Source organism: Leuciscus leuciscus, assembly GCF_965113295.1.
Source record: "Leuciscus leuciscus genome assembly, chromosome: 19".
NCBI classification, from domain to species: Eukaryota; Metazoa; Chordata; class Actinopteri; order Cypriniformes; family Leuciscidae; genus Leuciscus; species Leuciscus leuciscus.
Window position 1 is genome coordinate 35,848,528 of NC_138743.1, and position 19,755 is coordinate 35,868,282.

At 40.4% G+C, this 19,755-nt stretch overlaps 1 protein-coding gene across 1 annotated transcript in view; it reads left to right on the forward strand.

The window, feature by feature from the left end:
- Nucleotides 1-1,475: 1,475 nt before the first annotated feature.
- Nucleotides 1,476-19,755, forward strand: part of ankrd6b (ankyrin repeat domain 6b) — a 41,343-nt gene continuing 23,063 nt past the window's right edge. The window contains 2 exon segments of the mRNA XM_082147915.1: nt 1,476-1,609; nt 10,315-10,582. Coding sequence (XP_082004041.1) covers nt 10,457-10,582 — 126 coding nt within the window. The 5' untranslated portion in view covers nt 1,476-1,609; nt 10,315-10,456.

Genomic DNA, 19,755 nt, shown 5'->3' on the forward strand with positions numbered 1-19,755 from the left:
GTTTTTAAGCAGTGTTCATCATTTTTGCATTGTGTTGGTTTTCCTCTTTGTCGGCATCTCTGTTTAAAATCAGCAATTGCAGTTATTCGCTGAATTATCAACTTTACGTGGGTTGTGCCTCGGCACGGCACAGCGCGGACTAATGTTTTGAGGAGAATGTGCGGCTGTCAGTCACCGCGCCGGTGTGGATCCTGGCATTCGCAATCACAGATTCTACTTTTTGGAAGTATGACCCACATAAGAGTTTTCACCGGAAAATCTTCTCTTTCTTGGAAGAGCTGAACAAGTAAGTAACATCCACTTTTGTTCTGACCAACTAAGGGGAAAAAAGCATTGCAGTAAATTGCGCCGATTAAATCTAACGATTGCGTCAAACCGTGCAATACTTTGTTCTCAAATTGTTAATGTTAACAACATCAGCATTGATTGACTACATTTAATGCCCTTCCGATATTATGCTTGTTTTCGCATGGGCCGGTTGCAGTCTCTCTTTTTCTCCGAAGTCTGAAGTCTTTCGCGTTTTACAACGGGTGAATCTCCTGGTGATTGTCGTTTGAACCTTTCTGGATCCGCCATCAAATTAATAAGTTTAATTATATCAAGTGCTGTGAGAAAAGGCTATAAATCTCCACCTAACATCCTCACACTCATAGCCTACTAGCCGAGACTCTTCTTTATGTGTACACTACAGATGTGACGTAATGACGCAAAGATGAATTTCCCGCGGAAATCCATCAGTACCACTGGAATTAAAAACATTATTACAAGCTTACCGTTTTGAATCGAGCTAAGGCAAGCAGAGAGTGTTGAACACTGGCTGTGGTTATGTAGGCTACTTGCTCAATAATTTATTCTGGATAATTTTTAACCCAAAAAAAGCTACGGACTGCAGTTTTAAATAAATGTTTTTCACTGAACTTGGATCCAACTCTCCCTGAATGGATCCAGCAGAGAGGATGTTGTTCCTCCAGTACCATCGAGGCCTTCATACACCATATACAGTTCTGTGCCCTCGCTTACTGTCTGAACTGAGGTATGCCAGTCTGACTTCTATTTTTATGGCTTGAGTGTAAAAAATCACTCTTGCCTAGACCATAGAACAGACCATAGAAGTGCAGATTTGCTCTTAAAATAATGTCACATTTAAGGATACAGAACATGCGTGGGGGGGTTTCTTGGTTGTTGGGTTAAAAAATTAGAAATCCTTTTAAAGGCGAGAGATTGATTCATTAATATTAATAAAGTTATGTGATTGGATGCTCCATCAGTTACCACCCACCGCCAGTGTCGTCTGATTAATAATCACATAATCCTTGACCTTCGCCATAGTATTGTAAACGCCATAGTATTGTAAATGCGCTGCATGGTTGAGGTGAAGTCTGTCTCTTCACCGCTGGATGGCACATGTATACTAGTACTACTCCCTCTCCTCCTCCTCCTCCTCCTCCTCCTCCTCCTCCTCCTCCTCACTTCATTGCGCAGTTTGGATCATGTTTATCAAGCGCTCCACTTTTCCCACGCGCCAGTTTGCGGGATTTTACGCGTTTCGTGAGAAATCGGTATAACACTGTACAAAGAAGAGTTCAAGTGACTATCCTCTGTGTGTGAGGTAGGTTTGAATTAATATTAACATAGTTTTGCTTTGTTTGATTCGTTTTTGTGTGTGTCTGTGCTCATCTGTGTTCACTGCTGTTTTAACCCGCGGTTTCTCCACAATAATAAGTTCGGGATGTTAGGAGCATACGAGAGTTGTTCGTTAGGAGGATATCTCTAGTGAATAACAATCAGGCTGACGTGCTGTGGTTGCTGGGACAATCCTTCACAAGAATGTGCTGGACAGAGCACTAACACACACACATACACACACACTTGCTTTTATACAGCTATTAATATTATAACCTCACACATACCCTAATCCTGACAGAAAACGTCGTGGATTGTTTATTTGAAGAAAAGAAAGAAAGAAAAAAACATTATTTACTTACTTTTTATAAACATGATGACGAACGTAAGTTTTTTTTTTTTTTTTGCTCACTTTTGGATACAAATGTGCCCCCAAAATATAGTTAAGTAGTTACACCCACAACTTCTGACCTCTATTGTTTTTAAATGACGTTAATGATGAATGCAGCTAATCCAGGACAAACTTTGGCATCTAAAAACATTATTAACTATTTATAATGAAGCCTTTTCTTTTTGAGCACAAACTACACAAAAATCTGGTTGTATCCTTCATGATACAACCATGACATTCCCTTCCCCATTTACCATCTACCATGGTAACCAACACCATGGAGCCACTGCTAAAAATACAGTACTTGCTGTACCAAAAATAAATAATATCAAATTATACTATAATGTACTATATTAATATATTTTACTGCTTGGTATGGTATCAGCCACCAAGTTTATTTATAAATTTAATTTATTATGATTTTACATTAAGAACGATAATTACAGTCTTTAAAAGGAAGGTTCTTCATTGGCATTGATGGTTCCATGAAGAATCTTTAACATCCATTGAAACATTTTCATTCCACAAAAGGTTCTTTATAGTGGAAAAAGATTCTTTAGAGTTTTAAAATGTTCTTTACACAAAGAAAAACTTGTGGTTATCATGTAAGAGTTTTCAGCAAATGTGTCCAATGTCTGGCTAAGGTCAGAAACACATTATTTGAAAGTAAACTCTTTTAGAGTAAACTGGTCATCCACACCGTTATTCAGTTATGTCTGCATGAATGTATTTCTGATGAACAGCTGAGCTCAGTTTTCCACAGTTCAACCTTCTGTTGATCATTTAGTGACTATAGTGTCTGAAATGGTTTGGAATAACCTACATTGCTTTCATAAATAGCCTACATCTTTATCATTATGATTTCCCCCTGATATTGTTTGTCTTAAAGCCTTTGTGTGATGGAGGGGTTTGTGGCTCAGATAAAGGGTGTGGTGATATCATTCAGACTCTCTATGTCTAGATTGTTTCTGGGATTGGTCTTCTAAGGTACATATCTTATAACCTATTTGAAACCCATCAAGTGTTTCATAGGTAATACTTTGTAAAACTCATAAATTACCCTCATCATCATCATCATCATCATCATTATTATTTGCTGTAAAATATTTCATTAAATTTCATGTTGTTTATAGAGACACAGATCTTCATTTAATTTTGCTTGAGTTTCAAAAGGTTTTGACTCAAAAAATAAATACATATTTGACACATATAAAAAAAATGATTAAAAATGATTTTCATTTTAAGAGGAAATGAAATGCAAATAAGTGTCTCACCATTTAAATGAATGTTACTCCATGTTATTTACATATTTCAGCATATCATGTTGTTTAGGCAGTCTTAATGCCTTAATGGATGAAAATAACACCAACCACAAATATAATATTCATTAATATAAACTAGTTGATTCTCACAGAATCACGCCGTGGTCATATTTCACCCAAAAAATTATGGATGGCTGGATGGACAGATAGAATTAAAAAAGTAAATCATATTTTGCATAACTTTAAATTATATGGAACTGAGCTTAACTGACATGAAAAAAGTCAGAAAATTATAATGGTCTTAAAAATAGTTTAATTTTGAAAATGAAATATGAGATGGACATGTTGACAGGTTTCATGAGATTCCCCTTTTTTTGGGGATAAAACTTAGTATAATTTAATATATCTACTCTATGCCTCTGAGCGACACAAACTCCAGACATTTCCTGGCAGGAACATCTGGGTTCCTCCTCCAGTCCTCTGAATAGAGCTGAAAAACGAAACTCTTGCTGTACGTCGCCACAAGGAGAAAGCATTATGACTAACCATCACAGGGATAAGGTTTCAAACGGGGAAATAATCAAGAGCTCTTAGGAAAAGCTGTCTAGAATAGCAGTCCCCACATATATAAAGACAGAATAATTGGGGGTTTAAACAGTATTTTTAACATGATAATATGGCATTCTTTAGAGTTAAATGGTTTTCAGGGCTTTTAGCTGTTGCTTGCAGAGAATGATGTCATGAAGATTAGATTTGATAAGTGCACTTTTACGCTGTGAACCGTTCTCTACATCATACTCGTGTTTCCCTCTCACAGGACCATAACCAGATTTACTGGTGTTCAGACGCATGTGTGTGATGTTTCTGTCGGTGTTATGAAGAGGAAGAGGAAAGATGACGGAGGGCTTTGCGATTGTTAATGGAAAGGGGCGAGCGGGACACAACCTCACGCGGGGCTAGTTGTAACACACTTGTTTTAAATACTTCCTCACATGATTGCTTTAGGGAAATTAAGTGAATAAGCTTCACTCCAATTATAGAAAAAATTGTTGGGTATATAAACAGACTTTTCCATTCAAACGGGAACCCCGTTGCCCACGCAGACATCCAGTGTGCATCCAGTATACTGACTGGTTTATGTGCTCTTGAGTCTGTTGTCACTTTTAGTAAAAGTGTTCTTTGTGTTTGGAACACACATCTCAGCTGGAGATCGCATGAACCATTCCCCGCACCGCTTGAAGAGTTAAACAATGTTCACATCATCCAAACGAACCTCGATGTGCTTCAGAAGTGCTAGTGAACCCTGAATCATCATCAACACATGCTCAGACTAGAGCCTCATTCCTCCAAAGAAGTCAAACGACCAAATTCAGTGGCAAGTTGCATAAATTGCGTAGACTAGTCTTAGAAGTTAGTCATCTCATTTTTTTCTTCAAGACTGGTCCTGACTTTTTAGTCTAATTTGACTTGAACAAGTAAGACTGATTACCTTTTATCTAGCTGCTAGTTGGTCAAACTAAATAATTAAAACACATCAATTTACACAAGTCTTAACCCTTGTGCTGTGTTAAAAACACCTTTTGTGTTCCCGGTCTTTTAAAAATAGCTTGAAGTTCGCTCGTTCTGCCATATTATCACCAAATATTGGATTCAATCTTTTTGTCAACTTGTTTTCTTTCAATTTGCACAGGTTTTGTATTCATTTTTGGAACTGATTAATCGTAGGCCTCATTTATCTGTGCATATGCATCTCTTTTGAGTGAAAAAAGCATTATTTGTGGATACATTTTTCAATATACCCACAAAATAAGGGCAAAAATTGCACACTTTTTATCACAGTAGTGTTCTTTGATGTTTAACCAGGAAGTTTGTTTTGTTTTGAACAAAATGGCACAGTCACACATGTAGCGTCTGGACCAATCAGACACACAATTATTCATCATATTTAATGAATAAGCCTGAATATGCCTGAGGACCGTTACAAGCAAAGGTCCCGGTTGGCCCAAGCGAGCCCTGAGATGCTCTCCCGCTGATCAGTATCAGCTGACACTATAGTCCAGATACGGGAGGACCTCAGACACATTCCAGGAGGGGGAAGGAGACCTCAGGCCAGAGGAACGACTCCTTAATGGCCGTAAAAAAGGACTCTTCTCCATTCATTCATCGAAATCCAGTTACATGCTCAAGACAAAGGATCGTAAAACATTCCCTCTGAAAGCTTAATGCACCATTGGCTCACGAGAAGAGAAAGGCCACTGTCGGAGAGACCTCCCTCTCGGTGTTCTTTTTCTTCTTGCTTCTTCCACTGGTTGCTGTTCGTGTGTTCGACATCCAGTCCGCCTGACCTTTCCTCCGGTGTTAATTTCCTAGATCATAAGGCTAACATCGCAAGTTCATCATAATTTCTTCATTCAACGCGGAAGAAATTGATTGCAACTCCAACACTATCGACTCACAGAACCATCAAGACTTTCTCCTGAGACTGCATCTAGACGCAAGTAGGACGTTTCTGCTGTTTAGCCGCCCGGATACGGTATAAGAGTCTAATCTCCCAGTTAGCTCCGCTGGTAGCTAAGCGTATGAGGCTTGTTGTGATTGGTCGTAGTGTTATCCAATTGCGTGCAGTGAGATTTTCAAATGCATGCTTGGTGCCGCCCCTCGAGCTGGCCGAGTCTCATTACTCAGTGCCAGACCCTTAATCTTTCAGATTTGGGTCTGGATTTCCAGGCCACCGTTGTGGTATATTATCACCAAATATTGGATTCAATCTTTTTTATGAACTTGTTTTCTTCCAATTAGAACTGGTTTTTATATTTATTTTTGGAATTAATTGATCGTAGGCCTCGTTGATCTGAAGATGAAGTTCATCTCTGTGAAAAAGAAAGCCTGTAATAGTTTGTTTGTGTACATGAATGTGTGTGTGTCTGTGCATGTATGTGTGTGTGTCTGTCCAGTGTCCACACATGCACAGGTCTGAGGCCTTTATCTTTGCAAGCACACATGTATGTGAACATGAACATGATGAACATGCTCCTGAACACTAAATGTTTCTCTTTTTTCCCCCCATTCATATTCAATGGATAGTCATTTTTGACTAATATAAGCTCAGATCAATATAAGGCTTAAAATCAGTCAGTTTCAAAAATAAATACACACATGTCCTAATTGAAAGAAAACAAGTTGACAAAAAGATTGAATCCTATATTTGGTGATAATATAGAGTAATGAGAGATTTATAAGCACTTTTTGGCAGGCTGGTCATTCCTGACCGGGAACAGGCCGGTCAAAGTTGGATTAAAACTTACTTACTCAGTAGCCTAAGTTTTAATCCAGTGTGATAATGTTAACTAGCATTTTCAGGGAAAAGAAAATCCACTCCAGATCAAAATGACCCGAACACAACATGAGTGTTTTAAAATAATGGCTAAGTTAATGCAACTAGCCTCAGAAAACTTATCTGAAATATTATTTTTTTAAATAAATGGTAATGTGACTACATTATGTGGATCAAATGTCCCCTCAAAGATAGTAATACCAGTCATTTCTGACCTTGTGGGGACATGTTGTGTCCCCTTGAAGAAAACAGCTTATAAATCATACAGAATGATGTTTTTTTGAAAAAGGGGTCGGGTAGTGTGTGTGTGATGGGGTAGTGTGTGTGTGATGGGTAGGCTTAGGGGTCGGGTTAGTGTGTGTGTGATGGGTAGTTTTAGGGGTCGGGTTAGTGTGTGTGTGATGGGTAGGTTTAGGGGTCGGGTTAGTGTGTGTGTGTGATGGGTTGGTTTAGGGGTCTGGTTAGTGTGTGTGTGATGGGTAGGTTTAGGGGTCGGGTTAGTGTGTGTGTGTGATGGGTAGGTTTAGGGGTCGGGTTAGTGTGTGTGTGATGGGTAGGTTTAGGGGTCGGGTTAGTGTGTGTATGGGTAGGTTTAGGTGTCGGGTTAGTGTGTGTGCGATGGGTAGTTTTAGGGGTCGGGTTAGTGTGTGTGTGATGGGTAGGTTTAGGGGTCGGGTTAGTGTGTGTGTGTGATGGGTAGGTTTAGGGGTCGGGTTAGTGTGTGTGTGATGGGTAGGTTTAGGGGTCGGGTTAGTGTGTGTGTGATGGGCAGGTTTAGGGGTCGGGTTAGTGTGTGTGTGATGGGTAGGTTTAGGGGTCGGGTTAGTGTGTGTGTGATGGGTAGGTTTAGGGGTCGGGTTAGTGTGTGTGTGATGGGTAGGTTTAGGGGTCGGGTTAGTGTGTGTGATGGGTAGTTTTAGGGGTCGGGTTAGTGTGTGTGTGATGGGTCGGGTTAGTGTGTGTGTGATGGGTAGTTTTAGGGGTCGGGTTAGTGTGTGTTTGATGGGTAGGTTTAGGGGTCGGGTTAGTGTGTGTGTGATGGGTAGGTTTAGGGGTCGGGTTAGTGTGTGTGTGATGGGTAGGTTTAGGGGTCGGGTTAGTGTGTGTGTGATGGGTAGGTTTAGGGGTCGGGTTAGTGTGTGTGTGATGGGTAGGTTTAGGGGTCGGGTTAGTGTGTGTATGGGTAGGTTTAGGGGTCGGGTTAGTGTGTGTGTGATGGGTCGGGTTAGTGTGTGTGTGATGGGTAGTTTTAGGGGTCGGGTTAGTGTGTGTGTGGAATGGGTAGGTTTAGGGGTCGGGTTAGTGTGTGTGTGATGGGTAGGTTTAGGGGTCGGGTTAGTGTGTGTTTGATGGGTAGGTTTAGGTGTCGGGTTAGTGTGTGTGTGTGATGGGTAGGTTTAGGGGTCGGGTTAGTGTGTGTATGGGTAGGTTTAGGTGTCGGGTTAGTGTGTGTGCGATGGGTAGGTTTAGGGGTCGGGTTAGTGTGTGTGTGATGGGCAGGTTTAGGGGTCGGGTTAGTGTGTGTGTGATGGGTAGGTTTAGGGGTCGGGTTAGTGTGTGTGTGATGGGTAGGTTTAGGGGTCGGGTTAGTGTGTGTGTGATGGGTAGGTTTAGGGGTCGGGTTAGTGTGTGTGATGGGTAGTTTTAGGGGTCGGGTTAGTGTGTGTGTGATGGGTCGGGTTAGTGTGTGTGTGATGGGTAGTTTTAGGGGTCGGGTTAGTGTGTGTTTGATGGGTAGGTTTAGGGGTCGGGTTAGTGTGTGTGTGATGGGTAGGTTTAGGGGTCGGGTTAGTGTGTGTGTGATGGGTAGGTTTAGGGGTCGGGTTAGTGTGTGTGTGATGGGTAGGTTTAGGGGTCGGGTTAGTGTGTGTGTGATGGGTAGGTTTAGGGGTCGGGTTAGTGTGTGTGTGATGGGTCGGGTTAGTGTGTGTGTGATGGGTAGTTTTAGGGGTCGGGTTAGTGTGTGTGTGATGGGTAGGTTTAGGGGTCGGGTTAGTGTGTGTGTGATGGGTAGGTTTAGGGGTCGGGTTAGTGTAGGGGAGAGAATGTATAGTTTGTGCTGTATAAAAATCATGATGTCTATGGAAAGTCCCCATAAAACATGGAAACCCAATATGTGTGTGTGTGTGTGTGTGTGTGTGTGTGTGCGCATTTTTATAAAAGTTAAGAAAGGTATACATCATTTTATGTTGTTGTCTTGGCCAGTATCAAGCTGCATTTATTATTTTGGAAGTTTTTGGCAGTTAAACAAACGGCTCATTTCACAATGCCTAATGTCCCAATGTGCTTTTCTGGTGTTTGAGCATTAAGCTTTTCAAATACAACTTTTGTCTAACTTTCTCCTAAAAAGCTGAGAATGTTTTTCCCTTTTCCTTTTGGGGAAAGCATGATACAGCTGTATTTATGAGCCATGTATCAGGTATATCTATGAGTAATGTTTCAGGTTGTGAACAGGCCATTGTTTAGGGTTTGCCATTGTCTGGGACTGTATATAACATGAGAAGTCCTCCTATATAACATGAAAGGTCCCCGTCAAAAACGCGGATGTCTGTAGGAGCAAGTGTGGCTGTGGTGTTGAGGATCTGTCTACACTTGCTCATGTCAGCTCTCTGAATGAATTATTACCATAGTGCATCTGTGGCCCTCTCAGTGGTCATCAATACACGTAATAAATCTCTCTACTGACTTTGAAGTTTTTGACTTGAAGGACTGGGGGTTTAGACTGTAGCTAAAGCACTTATTTAATCAGGTTTGTATCATGTGGAATCAGTTACAGCTGTTGATGCCGTAAAAAAATTATGTTTACGTCCCGTAAACATTATATAGAACATTAATCGACTCGTTATCCCTTGGTGCTGTGATTTGGTGTGAAATGCATTGCATGTTATTTAGTTAATTTTAAGGAATAAATTCCTTAATCTGTATTGATTTATTGTTTTATTTGCACACCATATATGTTAAGTTGAAGCTGTATAACTGTTGTAATTTGCTGACCTCGGGGTGTTACCCTGTGTGAATCAAGGGAAAGTGTCAAGAAAATGAATGCACACAGGAAACGAAGCATGTGCCTGTGAGTCAAACACAACAGGATCAAATGACATTTCTCAAGTCTTTGCCAAAACCAGGTGTAATCAGTGTCAGCGTGAAACGAGTCTGTCAAAGCTTGTGCTGCCATTCTGCAGATCCTTCTGAAGATATTCATTCAGAAACACATGTTTTTTATTATTCTTATTTAGCTGCAAAATGTCTAGTATGTCCAACTTTATCTGCACACATGCAGTACTCATGTGGGGCGATTATATTCTGTGTTGCAAATTATAGTAGTTAACATGAATAAACAATATTTCTAGAGTATTTATCTTAATGTTAATTTCAACATTAACTAATTTTTTTAATCAAAAGTTGCATTAGTTAATGCACCGTAAACTAACATGAATAGCTGTATTTTTATAGATTTTATAGATTAATAAATGTTGTACAAATAAATTACTCTGTTAGTTCATGTTAATTAAAACAGTAATACCTAATGTTAATAAATTAGACCTTTTGTACAAGCGTTACTGACATATCTGTTGATACAGGGCTGACAACCCCACACACCTTCCTCTTCTTCTGTTTCACATTGCCTGTGGTCACATCCGCTCTTACTCTGGAAAAATATTTCTGCTTTTCTGACAGTTGTGCCGTTTCCTGTTTCCCTACAGGCTTTCTCCAAAGGACATGAGGGTTAGATCCCTCCAGGAGCTGGACATCTATGGTTCCTCTCTCCTCTCATCCCACGGCAGAGGGACTCGTTCCTGTTCCTGATCCCCAAACCTCCCCCATTCCCGAGTCTTTCCCTAATTCATGACCCAGCAGGATGCATCATCTGTGCGAGCTCTCTCTGAGCGTCTCCTCATAGCCTCGCACAAGGGCCAAGCTGAGCATGTGGTTCAGCTCATCAACAAAGGGGCCAAGGTAGCCATTACCAAGGTCAGTGTCATGCTTTAGTAATGTTAGTTATATAGTGAGGTTCAGAAGTCATTTTTATTGTCATTCAAACCTCTGTGTACATAGGATGAGCAAAATGCACTTCTTGGTGTTAATCTACATAAGAATATTGCATCTGAAGACCTTGGTCCTGTCGTAAACGGCACACTTGTGGGTCAATGGCTGCCTCGTACACGTGCCTGTGAAGTCCATTCATTCAAATCGCTTGTCCTACGTAGGGTCGAGGGAATGCTGGAGCCTATCCCAGCGTCGTGAGCCGAAGGAAGGGATACACCCTAGACAGATGCGCACCTGTGAAGTCCCATTCGTGATATTAGGCCCTCTTTGTGTCTGCTATGTTCCCTTGATTAGGGCTTCACGATATTGAAGAAAAATGCGATATGATGCACATCCCCACCAGACATAGCTACATATGAAACATATCTAGCTTTTATGGTTTCGCACCCTAGGGTGAGAGTACATGCACACATCGTTCTGGACCATTCGTGTCAGGAAATCGCTGATATCAATACAAATACAAAAAGTGCCTCAGGCGTTGCGTTCGAAGATGCAGTCTCAGATGAAAGTCTCAATGGCTTTTAATAGTTTATGGTGACGAAGTTGCAATTCTTCCAGGTTGAGTGAAAGATGTTGTAACTTCGGTGATGTTAGTCTGGCTCTGGCTGTTGAGAGAGTCTTCTCTCCTGACGGGGGGGTTGCACATGGCTTGATGTGTTGAGGCCTGTCGGCGTCGCTGTGCTGGCCCCAGGACCAAGCGAGGTCCCACACAGAAGAGAGGGAGCTCTTTAACGTCCACAGAGGTCACGCCTCTCGAGTTTGGCTTGACCAATGAGAAAGGTACTGTTGTGAAGCGATAATAGTTCCTTTTGTTTGGAAGCTGACTCATGATTGGAGTAAGCTGGCAGTTTGTGTCCCTTTAACTCTGATTAATACAACAAGCATACAATGCATGCTGTAAGAAGGTGATATACACCAATGTGTAGGGCGTCACACACGGATTAATTTGATAGGAAGCATGATACCGATAAGGTTACATTATCTAGTGGCTCAATCATAAAACATGCCTAAAAAAACAAAACAATAGTCAAGTCAAGTCAAGTTTATTTGTATAGCGCTTTTCACAATACAGATTGTATCAAAGCAGCTTCACAGTATTAAATTAAAATAATACAACAACGTTTTTTTCAAGAGGAATTTATTGATTGATAAAATTAAATTAAATATCCCCAAAATATCCCCAACTGAGCAAGCCAAAGGCAACAGTGGCAAGGAACCGAAAAACTCCATCAAGTGACCTAATGGTGTCCTAAAACTCCATCAGGTGACCTAATGGTGTCCTAAAACTCCATCAGGTGACCTAATGGAGAAAAAAAACCTTGGGAGAACCCAGGCTCAGTCGGGGGCCAGTTCTCCTCTGGCATTTATGAGCTAGAGGCCGGATTGTAGTTTGAACTGTAGGATTATAAGAATGCCTGCTGAAGAGATGCGACTTTAATCTAGTTTTAAACTGGGAGAGCGAGTCTGAGCAACGAACAGTATCAGGAAGACTATTCCAGAGTTTTGGAGCCAAATGTGAAAATGCTCTCCCTCCTTTGGTGGTTCTGGATATCCTAGGTATGACCAAAAGCCTTGAATTTAGTGATCTTAAAGAGCGCGATGGATTATAGGGCGATAGAAGATCCGTTAAATAGACTGGAGCTAAGCCGTTTAGGGCTTTATAAGTCAGTAGCAATATCTTATAATTAATACGGAGCTTTATAGGTAACCAATGCAGTGATGATAAAATCGGTGTTATATGATCATATTTTCTTGATCTCGTAAGAACTCTAGCGGCGGCATTTTGGACTAACTGTAGCTTGTTTATTGAGGATGCAGGACAACCAGCTAATAAAGCATTACAGTAATCCAGTCTCGAGGTCATGAATGCATGAACTAACTTTTCTGCATCAGAAACTGATAGCATATTACGTAGCTTAGCAATGTTTCTAAGGTGGAAAAAGGCTGTTTTTGTAACATATGAAATATGATTTTCAAAAGACAGGTTGCAATCGAGTATAACACCCAGGTCTTTTACTGTAGAGGATAAAGTAACAGGACATCCTATGATGTTAAAGTTGTATTGTGCGAGGTTTTGTGGGCGGTTTTTTGAACCGATAAGTATTACCTCTGTCTTGTCTGGATTTAATAAAAGAAAATTACGCGTCATCCAATCTTTTATATCTTTAACACACTCTGTCAATTTGGAAAATTTAGCGTTTTCATCCGGCCGTGATGAAATATATATTTGAGTGTCATCAGCATAACAATGGAAACCAATTCCATGTTTCCTTATAATATTTCCAAGTGGCATCATATATATTGAAAATAATAGAGGGCCTAATACCAGGGATGGAAATTAAAACTCGCTTCACCTACCGGCCACCGTGGCGGGTAAATAAAAATAGCATACTGTTTCACATGGACGGCAGACACTTTTAGAGGAGGCACACCTTCAAAAAAATGTGGCGTTACATCGAAGGTCAAAAAACGTTTTTTTAAAGAACGATGGAGAAAAGCAGACAATGGGGAGTCCCGAGATTGGTTAGTTTACGACGAGACAAGGTGGGCCTTAAATTGAAAACGTTAAATTAAAACCGTTATTCAATCACTGTTTAACCTAATAAAAATGACTGATAAAATAACAGATTAAAATGTAAAATAAAATATAGATTTTTATAGCTTGATGCTCTTTAAATATTTTGTTGCATTGTAAAAAGTGTCGGTGCATAGGACGGACCTATCCGCGATCGCTCTCCATGGTTCTGACCAAAGAAGAGCGCTTTGGAATCTCCATTACGCATCATACCGTTGTCTCTTAGTGCGCTACGAAGACTCTTGAGGTATAACTTAACTAAAGGTACCTATACTACCACTAAAGGTATAGCCTACCATTGCTAGGCGTCTTCAGGGCTATCATCCACTCGCGAGGCAGAGGCGCTGGCGCCCTCCCAGCAACGCGCTGTTCGCCGAGAAAGATATGAATCATCATGAGATGCGCAAATATGTCTGGAGACATGACATGTAAGACATGATTTTGACCACTTCATTGAGTTTTGTTTTGTAGAAAGGCTCTTTTTAAAAGATTTTCGTTTTGTATAAATTGTATCTTAATTTTGATCAATGTTTTATCAACGAATTGCCGGTAGGCTATTTAATAAATAAGAAGAAAATATATAGCAGACAATGTAATAAGGCGCCGGCATGATCACTTGCATTGCATGTGAACTGGAGGGCGCTGAAACTCAGCTTGTGCCTCACAGAGTTGAGAAATATAGGCTATATATTACAGAAAGCTTGAAATGTCTACTTTTAAACGAAAATATTCAAAACCAAAAGAAATAGGCTTTCTGATTGTGAAATCCATATGAAATGTGCATTTCTCTCTGGCGTTCATGGCGAATCCACAAAACACCAGTTTATTAATAAATAATTAAATGTCTCCTTGCTATTTTAGACACATTAATTTTCATTACTTTTACCGGTTCTTTGTGGCAAGCTTTATGCGTGCGCGCGCTTGAGTGCGGCTATATTACGTAAACGCGCATTATCCTGTAGGCTATAGCCTATTTAAGCATAATTAAAATAATATACAGGGGCGATTTATCCACGAATGGCTTAAATGAACAATAACTAGTCGACTAGATTTTTTTGTAAGTCGGAGGCAGCCCTATTCCACATATTTTCGAACCAGGATCAGGCCATTCTGGGTTGAGCGAGCGACCTTGCGGAATGAGCGAGCGGAGCGGAATATTCAGAAATGCGCTCTCCACTCACGAGCTCTGATCGGAACAAACCCGTCTGCTGAATTTGCGCAGAAACATCAAGATAGACATAACCAGCTTTTTAAAAATGTTTAAACTAAACATTTAGACTATTTTAGCACAAATGATGATCTTATTGACGATTTTTTTTCTTGACAAAATTAGAATATATTAAACTTTTTTTTTTTCTTTTTTTTTTTGAAGACAAGTTTTGGGTGGGCCTGTTGAAAAGTGAAGTGGGTGGGCCTACTAACGCACCCACAATGCCTTGCCTGGTGTGTGTATAAGAACGAAAGAGAAAATGTCAGTATTTAATTGAGACTTGAGATTAAATAAACTGCTTAAGTATTGTAGATCTTGTAGTATTAATTTTCACATGCAGTTACACATTGTAGGTTAAAAACAAGAAAGTGGCTGGTAAAAACATTGAGTGGCTGGTAGTTTTTTTAATCCACCAGCCACAGTGGCCTGTGGACAAAAAAGTTAATTTCCATCCCTGCCTAATACAGATCCCTGCGGCACTCCATAGTTTACTGGAGTTATGATCGATTTTTCTCCATTTAAATAGACAAAATGGTAGCGGTCAGATAGGTATGATTTGAACCAGCTTAGTGCTTGTCCTTGAACACCAGTATAATACAAGAGACAATATACAAAACAGCAATAATAGATACAATGTCTTGGGAATATGCATGTTCATTCATAGTTTGTCTATGAATTAATGAGGAAAAGTCTGTTTTACGGGCTTTATGTGTCTTTCCTATGGCCTGTGGTTTTGCATGTGGCCCACTTCCACATTCTTTTGAGCAATAAAACAGTCTTATCAGATGATTTCTCGTTGCTTGCCAAGGCAAGCAGAGGCCTGGTCCTCCATCTCAGTGCAAACTGCCATTCGGGGGTCGTCCCATACAACTCTTACACACAGTTTGTTTGTTGGGTAAAGGGTTTTAAAGATTATTTGTTAAATATAACAAATATTTTTCCGTCTGATTTGTCTCAGTCAGTACAGACAATAGACTCATAATCACATCACAGAAATAAGCATTTTTACCTGGATAAGGGCAATGTTTACATTATTAAATGTATGTTTCTTCTATGCCAGATTCTTACATTTAACAAATTTAGTAATAAGACACTTTGTGTCACAAATTCCTGGAAAAGTGCATACAGATTCTTAAGGTCTGTGAAGGCACTGAAATAAATCAAATGTCCTCATATATAAACATATGATGCAGTTTTGTGTCAGTCAGTGGAGCAGTTTGGGCTGCTTGGCAGGTTTTGCAGTTAATAAACAGCCCTAGAGAGAAAAAGTGACATGTGCCAGTTTTCAATAGCCTGGCAAGCCAGACACACATCAATATGTTGGGTCTGGGAACACAGCATTGGCATGGCTCAATCTGAGAGGCGGGATAAACGGTCGTCTTTCAGATTCCCCTCATTTAATAGGACAGCGCTACAACCAACCAGAGCGCTTTCCCACCAGCGGAGCTAGTTGATAGGTTAAACTTTTGCCGTATCCGGTCGGCAAAACTCAGAACACATATTCCTTTTTTAAGAATGACTTCAGTGCCGTTCTTTGTTCTTTTTTCAAAGAAAAGCTTAACTCCATGTCCTCCAGAGTCGCAGCCAAAGCCGATTGGAAAGACCGCTGTTCGTCATCAGCCATTCTTTGTTTTCAAGTAGCAGGGAATTCACGCGGAACCGTCGCAACTCTGCCGTCATTATGTTAAGCCCGCCCACCGACTCTATACACGATGTGATTGGCCTGACTGACTAGAGTTTAGTTTTTCCAGCTCGAAAGCCAACGGAGAGTTGCTAGACGACACTGGCTGCAAAATAAAATTGCTGCCGCTAGGGTGCGTCTAAGTTTTCAAGGCTCTTGACCAACATATGAGAGCTGTGGCACTAGTGATTGGATGGTTGGATGGTGGTGGTTTGCTATTGGTGGATCTCATGTGAGTGACAGGTTGACATCATCAGAGAAGAGATGCTGCTAGTGGGAGGGGAAGATATTTCAGTTAAAGATTACGAAGGCACACGAATTGAAAAAAAAAGATTATGATGTGGATGTGCACGAATAGATAATTTACAATAAATACGGAAATATACTAAAAAAACTGATGTACATTCACAATTTTGAAACAAAGCCAGGAACTGTTTCCTACAGTCAGAGAGCGTTTGAACAAAACAGATTTCACACAGGAGGAAATCTGAGAGCCTGGTCCATAATTCACAGGGTTTAAGGAAAGGAACACAAGAGTTACTTCTGACAGAATGCAACACATATTGTTGACTTGTGGACGTCTCATTGCCATTAATGCAGCATGAAGTATTGTTATTTCTGTGACTGCAGGTTAAACTGTGGACTCTGTAATCTCTGGCGACAGCTGCTCTTTAACTGTTTCTCAACCACTCTTGTTATATCAACTAAACATTACATGCATTTGCAGTTTTGTTTTTGTGTCTGTGTAACTGGAAAATGGGAGTTTGTTAATCCTGAGATTGAGAAAACTCTCATTATAATCTGTCAGTGTATTTTCGGGCAGGTGAACATGAACAGCCTCCTCTGTCGGATCTGAGGTGCAGTCTGTTCCCCGTCCTGCCATCTGGACCTGAGCACATACCTCAGGTCTCTTCCCCCAAATCATTACATAACTCAAACTAGTGCTGCACGATGCAGTTTAGAGCAGTCGAGTCCACAAGCAGATTTATTACACGGCTCTGTGGAATGCTTGATTCTGATTGGTCGATTGCGCCATCCAGCGGTATGTTATTCCCAGATAACAGCCTCTGAAAACAGAAACACAGGCTCATCCGGGTTACTGAAGTCTGCAGCGCTTTACGCCTGCTAGAAACAGTTTTCTTCATGGAAGTTTTGCTTTTGGTGAGCTAACAAAATATTAAAACTCAGGTAAATCAATATTTTGTGTACAGTTATTTAATTATGTCATCCAGTATCGTGGACTTTCTCTCTTTCGTTTCATACAAGCGCAGCTGCTGCCATTTTGTGACTATTGTTTTGTACACTGTTGGATTATAGGATAACAAACAGGTACGATTTTAAAACAGTTTAATCTCAAATCAATATCTCTTATCTCCATAATTATTTCTGTGGTGAAATGCTGTGTAATAAGTGGTATGACTGTATACCGTATCCCTAAAATGTCCGTGTAGTTTGAACTTGCCGCTCTGCAACTGCTCTCTCCGCGTATGCTTTGCTTTTAAAGAGCTAATAAAATATTTCAATTCAGATCAATATTTCATGTGTAATTATTTACTCATGTGTCAAGTAGCCGTGTAATAAGCGGGATAATGTACATCCAGCCGGTTGTTATCTCAGAATAACCCCCTTCAGACTGATGAAGACCTGATCCTGATCACCCTGTCTGGGTTTATTCTGAGATAACAACCGGCTGGATGTACATTATCCCACAGGTATGACACAGAAGACCTGCCGTCTTTTAATCACTGCTTGTTGTTTGTTCTACCCTCATACGTCCTGGATGATCTGGACACACTCCTCTGTCTCTTCCAGGCGCTTCGCTCATCCTGTGAGGTGATTTTAACATTCAACTAGACTAGGGTTCCCAAACGGGGTTTGTGAGTTGATGAAAAGCTAATAAATAATTAAATCAAATGTAACATTAAAGGGCACCTATTATGCAAAATTCACCTTTACATGGTGTTTGAACATAAATGTGTGTTGGCAGTGTGTGTACACAACCACCCTATAATGATAGAAATCCACCCAGTGCTTTTTTTTAAATCCCCATAAATCATAAGCACTGTCTCAGAACAAGCCGTTCTCAGATTTGGGGCAATGTGACGTCACTTTGCACAGGCCCCTCCCACGACTGTTGATTGACACTGCAGTTTTAGCGTAGACCCGCCCTGAGTGAGCTGGACACAGTCCGCCATTGTTTCGACGCTGGAGCAGCTGTAGACAAGAATGTCTTAAAAACGACTGAGGTGTTTTGTTGTTGGATGTAAGAGGATGTAGCAGTCTTCATTTACTCTCGTTGTTACTCGAGGATGGATCTGTACCAACTGTTCGTGATCAAGCTTACAGTCTCCGGAGGGACAGGCCTAACGTTACTGACCACGGCAGAAATGAAAGTGAGAGCGCGCACTTTATCACAGCTCATCGAGTCGTTTTACGGATATAAGGTTTACCAGTTTATTAAGCACCCACTGAGAAGATGTGTATATATTTGTTTACTGTTAGTTGTAACGAGTGTTTTGTGTACTTCGCTGTGTATGTTGATGATAATGAAAGGGAGAGAGAGAGAGTTTATGGATAAGACTTTAATGCGCACTTCTTATACTGTGTTTACTCAGCTCTTACAGTGATTCTCTGGAGTAAAACTAACGCTCATCTTTTGTGTGATGTACAATAAACTTCATTGAACTCATCAGTATATTTTTGGTCATCATTCGGACGGGATCTGCGTCTGCTAGAGCAGGCTTGTATTAATAGTGGATAAAAGCAGATGACAAATACGTTATAACCGTATAAATTATACCTGTTCTATCTCCATACAGTATATATTCTCTGGCTCTGTGGGCATTATTGTCCGACTCCGAGTAGAAATGAACACGCTACTGAGAGTTTCTGTTCTGATATTATCAGATGAGATTATCCTGGCTCTGAGCGTGAGCTCGTGAGGCTCCGCCCCCTGGGCCGGCAGCAGCAGCTCATTTGCATTTAAAGGGATACAGACTAAAATGGCGCGTTTCCCAAAAAGTGACAATTTAAACATGCTGTAAAAGATCTGTTGGGTATTTTGAGATAAAACTTCACATACACACTCTGGGGACACACTCAGAGACTTATTTTACATCTTGTGAAAAGGGGCATAATAGGTGCCCTTTAAAATAACAAATGGGTATGCACAATTAAACGAAATAAAACTGGAAAAGTGACATCCAATCAAAGGCTGCGATTTAAAGAAGTATGTTGCTCTGCACGTTTCAGAGTGACACTGTGTTCATTTACAGTGTTTTCAGATCAGCTCGGTTCACAGTAAATGCTGTGATGTTAACACGCATTTGGGAGCTTAATGTGCACTAGGTTCACTTACAGTCACATTCACACAATTTCCCACATTTTTGTGGACAGACGTTTACAGTATTTCAGCAATGGCAAAATAAAAGCTTGATGATTTGAGAGTTAGTTGGTTCTTGTAAAGCGAGAATGTGAGCACTACTTTTTTTAAATGAAAAACATAAAAATAAAACGCATACTAAAAAAATGAGCTAATTTATCTGTTTACATGTCATGTGACCATTAACCGACATCAGATAACTGTGAATATCTCGTTAAATTATTGAAAATCTTGCCTTTAAAAAAAGCGT